Genomic DNA, 9,891 nt, shown 5'->3' with positions numbered 1-9,891 from the left:
GGATTATAGAAGAAGCAACTTTAGGTGTGTAACTCCCAATGCCATAGCCATATTTCTGCAGCCCACACAAGAGCTTTGGTTTTCTTGTCAAGAAGGCTGCAAGGTCTTACACAAAAACACAGATTGTTTTGGGCCTGTGGATATTTTCCTGGTTGTCTCCACACTTATGCCAGCTAAACCACAGCCCCCCACCAAAGTACAGAAGAACATTTCTCCTGCAATATCCCTCCACCAACTGTTGCTGAGAAAGTTTAATATCATGCCCACTTTGTTTTTTATTCTATTTTTTGCAGTACCAGGGATTGGATCCAGGGGTGCTCTACCACTAAGCCACACCCCCAGCCCTTATTTTTTGAGACAGGGTCTCACCAAGTTGTCCAGGCTGATCTCTAACTTGTGGCCCTCTTGCCTCAGACTCCCCAACAGCTGGGATTACAGGGATGTGACACCTGACTCCTGCCCATTTTGAGAAATTCTTTAATTAAGTTATATAAAACAGTGAAAGGTTCATTTGGAGCCTTAAGGCAGTAAATTGAACTCAAGTTCCAATCAGTCATGTCTCCCTCCATGTTTCTAGAACCCTTTGCTATTTTTTCATCTCATTTTACTATTTCTTCCTTTCTTCCATTTCTCCAGAACTTTAGTCAGCTATGTCTACTGGGCTATTGAATCTATCCTCTAAGTTTGGATTAGTCTATTTTTTAATTTCTTAAAATATTGTTTTTGGTTATTTCTCAAACTTGCTTATTTTTAGAGTCTCTTACTCTTTATTCATATTTTAAACTTGTATCTACCATAATGGTTAGTAGTGCCTTCTGTTTGGCTTTGTTCACTTAGGATGTTTTCATATCCACACTGTAACATATATCGGTATTTTTTTTTTTTTAATGGCTGAATATGTCATTGTACGGAAACACCAAAATTTTTTCAGTTTTCACATTTTGATTATTGTTGTTCTTCTGTGAACATTAACTTACAATTATCTGTTTGTGTGTTTTCAATTCTTTTGGGTATACATACTTAGGAATGGAATTGCTGAATCATATTGTAGCTCTGCTGTTTGTGTGTTTTCAATTCTTTTGGGTATACATACTTAGGAATGGAATTGCTGAATCATATTGTAGCTCTGCTTTAACTTTTTGAGGAATTGCCAAATTTCCTTTCACCGAAGCTGCCCTATCTTCAAGGGTTCCAGTTCCTCCAAGTTCTCACCAACATTTATCTTTCACTTTTAAAAAACTGTAACCATCCTAATTAATATGATCTCTTCTGTGGGTTTAATTTGCATTTCTCTAATAACTAAATGATGTTGACCATCTTTTCATGTGCTTGCTGAACATTTTGGTATCTTCTGTGGAGAAAAGTCCAATAAAATCTTTTTTAATAGGGTTGTCTTCATACTGAATTTTACGAATTCTTTATAATTCTGAATTCTAGGCCCTTTACAGACATGATCTACAGTATTTTAATTCTGTAGACTTTTTAATATAATGTCCTTGGTCACACAACAGTTTACAAGCTTATCTATTTTTTTCTTTGGTTGCTTGTGCTTTGGGCATCACATCTGAGAATATGAGAACAAAGGAAATGTTACAACTCCTATTTTCTTCTTAGAGTTTTGTGACTTTAGTTCTTAAGTTTATAACTTGGATCCATTTTGAGTTAATTTGTGTGTATGACACGAGGCAGAGGTCCAAATTTATCCTTTTGCATATACTTATCTAGTTGTCCTGGCACCATTTGTTGAAAACACATTTTTCCCACTGAGTGGTCTTGTTGCCCTTGTTAAACATCAATTGACCATAAATGGGATTATTTCTCAGGTCTATATCATGCATGGGTCTACACTTTTATCCTTATGCTAATACCACACTGCTTTATTATAGCAAGTTTTCAAATTGGAAAATTGAATCTTTCACCTTTGTCCTTTTTAAAACTTGACTCTTTGCAACTCCCTATGAATTTTTAAACCTTTTGTGTTTCTGCAGAAGTGGAACTTTGATAGATTGCTTTGAATCTGTAGATTGCATTGGATCATCTCAACATGAACACAGAATGTCTCTCCATTTTACTTAGGGCTTCTCTTTCTCAGAAATGTTTGTTTTCAATGTACAAGTTTCACACTTAAATTTATCCCTAAGTATTTTATTTTCTTTGATGCTAATGTAAATGAAATTCTTGTTCATTGTTATAAAACTCGAACTTTTCTGATTTAGGATCATGTAAATTTGCATTCATTTTAATAAGTTTTCTGACTTTAGGACTCTCAATGTATAACATCATCTGGGAATGTAATTTCTTCCCCTCACATTTGGATGACTTAATTTTAATGTTAGAAAATTTTGCAAATTGGCTCCCACTTATAGTACTATGTTCCTTTATACTTTTTCTTTAAAACTTATGTAAGCCATTTAAGTTCCTGCAGAGTTTTCGGGTTACTCTACTGACTTAGGAACTACTTTAAAATGTAAATCCTCTACTTGACCTTTCTGGGACAACTTACAAAAGATTTGGGGCTACAAATCTTCGCATGTTCAAACCATTATTTTGAATATGTAGAGAATATTCTCCTGCTACAGAGTCCAAAGATAAAGACTTCTATTTGACACCAACCTTTGGGTGTCCAAGATTTTTTTGTTGGGACCATGAAAATTAATGCTCATGTTTACTGGGTACATCAGGATGAAAGTTGGCTTCTGAGTGTTGCTTCTTTTTTGGGTTGCTACTTTGGTTTTGGTCTGAAAGTACTTTCCCAGTAAGTTGTTCAGGTTCATCATCCACACTGACAAACTGAAACATCTACTCCGTGGTGGCACATGCCTGTAACCCCAGCAGTTCAGGAGGCTGAGGCAGGAGGATCACAAGTTCAAAGCCAGCATCAGCAAAGCAAAGCACTAAGCCAACTCAGTGAGACCCCGTCTCTAAATACAAAATAGGGCTGAGGATGTGGCTCAGTGGTGTAGTGCCCGAGTTCAATCCCCAGTACCTTAAAAAAAAAAAAAAAAAATTCTTCTATACTACACTGCAGTGTTTTCATGCAAATTTTAGAAGATATTTTTTGGGCAAAGTACCATTTACCTTACAGTCATTTCTGTATAAAATATTTGACCACCTACTAAGTATTAAGCAGTCATCTAGTCATTAAACAAGACAACATATGTCTTCATAGAGTTTACATTCTGGAGTGGGGTCATGGGGGAACCTGACAATTGCATGTAAGACGGATAATACTGAATATCCCTCTATGCGCTGGACAACGGTGGTGCTGTTGGTAAATTACATTAAAAGGTTGAGAAAAACCACTTTTATGAGGTGACATTTGAGTAGAGATCTACAACAAAGGCAGAAGTCACATTTGGGGGAAGACCATCCTAGGAAAAGGGAAGAAAAGCTTAGTGTTCAGATCTCAGCAGTGGCCTGAAACTGAAGGCATTGGGATCATGGGGAGGCAAACAAGAATGAATAGATGTAGAGGAACAGTTGTAGGCCAAAGTTATCTATAGCTTTGTACATTCCCTTTTTTGGCTTTTACTCTGCATGATGGAAACTTTAGGTTTTGGAGGAAAGCCATTACATGATTGGACATGTTTACAGTGCATGCTGTGTGTTGAATTGCTGCAAAGTTGGAAGGAGACCACTCAGGTGGCAACTGAAATAATTCAATTGAGAGATGGTATACCAGCAGAATCCAAATAAATTTTTAGGGTAGAACCAAGAGGATTGCTATTAAGTTTGACTAGATGAAAAGCCAAGATGCCGAGGTTTGGGACCAGTTCAACTGTTTACATTCACTCAGGTTAAGAGGAGGCAGGTGTGTGTAGAAATCTGACCAGTTCTAGAATTTTAAAGATAGCTTTTTGAGATAGTCACGTGCATAATAAATAAGAAGCTATGTAGGAGTTCATTAGTTTTGGAAGATCAGGAAATACAGATGGCTGTATTCCTAAGCAACTAGGGCAAGAAAGCACTTCATTGTTTAGCTTTACTGGACATGTATGAAGTAAGTAGAGGTTCAGTCAAATCTGGGAAAGTGGATTTTTCATAAAACCATTCTTCATATTACTTAAAAAGGGTTATTAAAATTTAAAAAATCTCATCCACAAATAGCATATAGGTTGGGAATAGATAACTGATAACAAGACCTTAGTGAAAACATTCCAAGTAAAATAATTACAAGACACTATGCATCTGAATTAAAGTCTTAAAACATGAGGCTTGGAAGTTTGTAGAGAAGGAATAACGCAAATAGTGATCATCATTAGGTTCTTAAAACAGCTAACTTCACATACCTAGCCTTCAGAGAAAACTTTTTAAGTTTATCCGTAACACTTTTGTTGGGGACTGTTGTCGTAAAACTGTTTCTAAGTACCTTTACCATTTTTTTCATTGCATTGGAAAGCACAAAAGTTTTTTAAATATCTAGCTTAGAATACATTTAGTATGTTAAATTCAAACACTGCAAACACCGTTCACGTTGGTGGAGTGGAGGGAAGGTTGACTAGTCTTAAAGTCACAGAATGAAATCTGGGTTCAAATCTATCTTTAGCTATCTACCCAGCACACTTTGCAGGTAGATCTTTGGAACTTTATTACTTTTAATATGTAACCACTGGTTCAATTATATGTGGCAAAGATAAATTCCCAAAATCTTTACCACGCATGAACTATCTGGAGAGTTTTTTAATACAAGCTACTGGATTTCCACCTCATAGTGAAGTACAATTAGGACAACACCCAATAATTTCCCAAATGATGCTGGTATTGGTTGAGTCACTCTGAAAACCATTAATTCTTCATAGACCAAGGTCTATAACTACTGTTTTCATGTTCAAAATTGAGCTCACACAGTATTAAAGGTCAAGTGTGGACTTCATGTTAACTGGAATTACTGAGTAAGACCAACTTGTCTTTAAACACAGACTTTAATGGTAACAATTCCTTTAAGCTCAATTAACTTCAGCTATTACAAGTCTTATGCAGATGTCACTATTAAGACAACATTAGTGACTTGCACTGGGTTCCTCATAAAAGACAAATTCACTTAAGTGTAATCAACAATCATTTAACAGTTTTGTTATGTCAACACGAAAACATGGCTAGTTTGAGTTACCCCCCCAATCACTAACACAGCATGATCAGTATCTTTTAAGTATACTTCAAACTATTTAAAAAAAAAAAAAAAAAAGTGAGTGTTTCACTACCCCTGAGACCACTATGTTAACTGTGGTTCATACTTTTAAATGTGAGTACACCCACACAAGAAAAGCAAACTAATCATTTATTAAAAAAAAAAAAAAAAATCTGATTATCACATTGCAAATCTGCCCAGGGAGAAAAGAGTGAATCACTTAACATATAAATTTACCATTAACAGGTCAACTGGACTAACTCTTATAAGAGAAATTTAAGAATTTAAATTTATGCATTAAAAGGTACAGGAAATACATAGAAATAGTCCAAATCAATATTTAACCTGCTAATATTCATTTCAGTCCTACACATGGCACTAGAGCTAGTAACGTTGAATTACTGGGTTGGATGGGGGAAAAAAGAACAAATTCTTGTATTCTTTTAAAAGTTCCATCATAGATGATCCCAAGTCTAGTATCCATACATTCAAAAAAATGTTGGTTTTCCAGGTACTTTAAATTACTGTTCTCTTAAACCTGGAGAAGCCTTTATGGCTTATTCCCTTAGAAGCGACATATGAAATATTGTATAAAGCATCAAGTCAAGGATAAAGAGAATGGGACATATCCACTAATTATCATTACAATCAATGGTTTAAGTCATCTCTGTAAATACTTAAGGTTGTCCTAGGCTAAAAAAGGTGTGAGAGCCCATTAAAGATCCACTGTTTACAAAAATGTTTTATTCATGTTTGGCTTTCAAGAAATATGCCTACTAAAGCTGTTATTTTGAGAGTATAGGAGTTTCAGAAATAATTGTTTTAAGAACAGAGCCAAAGAGCAGTATTTCTTACCTTATGGAGCAGTTACTAGTTTCTTATTCGTAATTTGAATCCAAAAGTTTTAACAGCATGACATCTACCCTGAAGAACCCACAATTTTTAAAGCAAAAGTTAAAATGAAAAAATTCACTCATTGGAAAAATTATAGCTGGATTGATACTTCCCAATGAAATGCTTTATACAGAATTAACAAAGCCAGAATATCTTCAGAAGGCATGCATTTCACTTCCAGTTTAGATAAGAACCTTAAGTCAATAAATCACATCCAAACTACATATTAAACCATTTATAAAAAATTAAGCATTAACATTTATTTCTAGCTTTCCACATCTGTGTGCAGGCAAGTAATAAGACTGCACACAAGTGTAAGCAGTGCAAAAATGTGAAAGTGGCGATGTCACGTGCTAGAAATAAAATACAGGACTTTAATAAAGCAATGGTAAAATCAAAATAACTAAGAAAACAAGCATAACTACAGGATCAGAATTAGGAAGGGTGAAGAATGATAATGCCCTTGTTACTAAAGAAGTTTAGTGGCACAGATAGCACTTGTCAAACAAAAAAATAATCCAATAGGCATTTGACTTTTATTCATTCATGTTAAGTCACCTGAAATGATATTTGTTGCATTTAAATGCTCATTAATGTAAATGGCTGAACAAATTCATTTCAATGGATACTCAATATCCCACATAGTTAAGTCACTTCGACACAGCCTCATGACAACTCCCACACCAAAACAGTACTTTATTTTGTAAATTTTGACCCATTATTACTCCCATGTTTTGTTTAGTTTTTTTTTTTTTTCAGCTGTCAAGTGTACACGGTGAAGAGTAATTTTTGTTAGATGGGTGATGCACCAGGAAAATAAATTTCTTAAACTCCATATACATGTTTCAAAACTGCTGGGTCCCAAGTCCATTTATGAACTCCAGGGCTGCCAGTATCATGTGCAGCATATTAAAACTACACTATTTGAATAGCTTATTAATTCTGCATAAATCAGGTCAAGCAATGTGTCAACCTGTAACAGACTGTGCACTTTAACTGAACATGGCAAAATATTCACTCTTTTGAACTTTACATCATCATTTGATGTCAAACAATGAAGCAAATCCCAACAGTATATACAAAAACAGCTTTGCATTTACAAAAGATTGTTTCCCATACTGATTAATCCAGGCAGCTAACTCATTGGTTTATGCAACTTTATTGAAGAAAAATAAATCAATTACTAGCAGAGCTATTAGTTGATCACTCATCCATTGACAACTTGCATCATTTATTCAGTGCTATATTAAACAGTGTATTGGAAGATAGATTAACTAATAGCTCCAAGCCTCCTAACAATTTAAATGAAAATTACAAAATGTTTTGAGACCCTATTTTGGAATACAAAGGGTGTTTGACTTCCAATTTCCATTCTCTGTAGAACAAGAACAGGTCATTCCTTTATTGACATGCATAAAATACATCACATTTTCTGTTCTGCTGATGCTATAAATTCAATACCAATTCTCCAGCCACATCAGTTATGAGCATAAAGTATATCATGTAACCTCAAATCTCTAACAGTGGAAGGTTTAAACAAAATGGATGCTTCTAGAATAATGCTGCTTCCTTTGATGTGACAACTGAGCATCCATCTCCCTCCCCCTCAGATGATTTCTTCAGCATGTTAGAGCAGTGAGGAATGGTTTAGTCTCATAACCAAGTTAGAGTGAAGACATTGGCCACATAATACACATGCTCCATTTTTTAAAAAAATTCTGAATCTTGGGCAACTGTTCTCTTGTAACTACTTTACAGTTTCTAAAAGCAGTTATTGTCCAAAGCTGGAAGAACTTAAGTCTTCTCAGATGAGCATGTGAATGAATGGAGGGAGGTAAACAAAAAATAAAATTAAAAAAGATGAGGTCTGATAGGGGAGCAGCCGGATAAGAAAATCAAAAAAGGAACAGTAATTTAAAGTTTATTCCAGCTATAATGCAGGTTATTCTGACTTTAAGGTAGCATCACATGGCATACTTCTGAGTCCATTCCCGAGATATTCTGTTGTACCTATACATAAAGAAAAAGTTATTTTAATAAGTTAAAATAAAGCAAAAGATTACTATTTTAAAGGTAAGGGAAAGATTTCTATTTTACCTACAGACTCAATATAAAGCCATCTGTAATGACTATGATTAGAATAAAACCAATAAGGGAAAATAGCACTGGTACTCAATATGGGAAATGGGAACCTTATGCTTTCAAAGCAGTATTGTTTTAATGAACGTAAGAACAGAGCTAATGAAAATCAAAGACTTTCTCGACTCCATCAATGAGCTAATGGTCTATCAAAAATTCTAAAAATTGGTTATCCGTTTCAACAAATTTTAACATTCAAAAATTATTTTAGTTCACAGATGTCTGTCAGATATATATTCTATTCATCAATAGAAATTTCCATCAAAGTTAGAATCAAACATGTATTGTCACTAAAAAATTGTTATCTGAATCCTAGATCTGAGAAGTTACTTGGGCCTGGGTATAACCAGAAGAGAAAATACCTCTGAAATTTAGGCAAAAGACAAGACAGTGAGAAGGTTGAAAAAGAAATTTAAGATTGGGCAAGTGTGTAAGTGGTTGTGCTAATCAGAACCACATGTTGCTTTTAAAAACTCTGGCAACTGGGGCTAATAAGCCCAAATGAAACTTCCTAAATGGGACATCTTTGTTTAAAAAAACAAAACAAAACAAACAAACAAAAAAAAAAAAAACAGGTAATTCACCCGTGAGCTAGGGCAACACCTGAGGAAGACTGCTAATAATGACAAATAATATCAATCTCTCCACAGATTACAATCATGCCAGAGGCTACTTACCCCAAACAAAACAGTGATAACCTTTAGAAATATGCATCAAAAGGCACAGAACTTTTAGATTTATATTTATAGTTAATTTTTAAAAGATTACTAGCTTCATTTAAACTAAGAACTAAATTCAACCATTTTTCTAAATTTAAACAGATGGAAGTTCTTTCTACCCAATTCAGTTATGCCAACTTAAGGATATTCTCTTCAAAAGCTAGCACTTTAAAACAAAGACTTTAATTTAGCATACAGAGAGCCACAAAATACAGCTGACATTAATGCATGCTTGTCAGTAATGAACATTTAGTTTAGATGCTTAGGCTTTCAAGTGTTTTTCCCTTATAATACTACCTCCTGGCAAAATTTGAATAAAATCACCACATTCCATATAGTACTGGTAGAGTTTCAAGCTAAAAATTTAACATGGTAGTTTGATACTCTTAAACTTCTACTTCTTAACTAGTGCTATATAACTGCTTTGCCATGCAAGAATATTTTCAAGCAGTACTGCCTATGGGGTATACTTTAACGCTAAACAGAGCTCAAGCAGTTAAATGTACAGTTTTCAAAAAACTGCCACATCTGTTACCTTTTGTTAGTTAATAGAGAGCCTTAAAGCATGCAGCACTCAAGTGCTGGCGGTTCCATGAATAAGCGCACCATAAAGTGCAGATCCTCTTACCCTACAACATAGCGTATTTCTCTGTCCACTCTCTTGCTAACCTATTGTACCTAATTGAACAAGTACACTTAGCATTAATTATTACATATGACAGTTATAATGGTTAAGTTGAACACAAAGATAGTTTAAATATCTGAGAAATTTGAACCAATTTTACAACAGCACTAATACTTTTTTGTAAAAAACAAAACCTGGGTGAAGAAAGTGCTTTCTTCCCACAAACTTGAGAGTAAAGTGACAAAAGTATTTAGCATATTAGAAAAAGAAAACTTGAAGAGGCTATTCATTGTCACATATGCTGAAACCTAGGATTTTTCTTAAAAATCACATTTTTAATAATTAGATTTGGGCATGTTTTAACTATTATCTTACCAGAAAGCAAG

The 9,891-nt window shown here is 34.5% G+C and overlaps 1 protein-coding gene across 4 annotated transcripts in view; it reads right to left on the bottom strand.

Moving 5' to 3' along the window:
• Nucleotides 1–7,162: 7,162 nt before the first annotated feature.
• Nucleotides 7,163–9,891, bottom strand: part of Ube2d3 (ubiquitin conjugating enzyme E2 D3) — a 30,834-nt gene continuing 28,105 nt past the window's right edge. For 3 of the 4 annotated variants that reach the window (XM_047565799.1, XM_047565797.1, XM_047565798.1), the window contains exons 8-9: nucleotides 9,509–9,558; nucleotides 7,163–8,032 (exon numbers count right to left, since the gene is read on the bottom strand). In XM_047565799.1, coding sequence (XP_047421755.1) covers nucleotides 9,510–9,558 — 49 coding nt within the window. In that variant the 3' untranslated portion in view covers nucleotides 7,163–8,032; nucleotide 9,509. The remainder of the gene's footprint in view (nucleotides 8,033–9,508; nucleotides 9,559–9,891) is intronic. The other variant, XM_047565800.1, reaches the window with a different exon arrangement.

Source organism: Sciurus carolinensis, chromosome 10, assembly GCF_902686445.1.
Source record: "Sciurus carolinensis chromosome 10, mSciCar1.2, whole genome shotgun sequence".
Taxonomy (NCBI): domain Eukaryota; kingdom Metazoa; phylum Chordata; class Mammalia; order Rodentia; family Sciuridae; genus Sciurus; species Sciurus carolinensis.
Note: the sequence above shows the minus strand (reverse complement) of the source record. Positions and strands in the feature narration are given on the sequence as shown.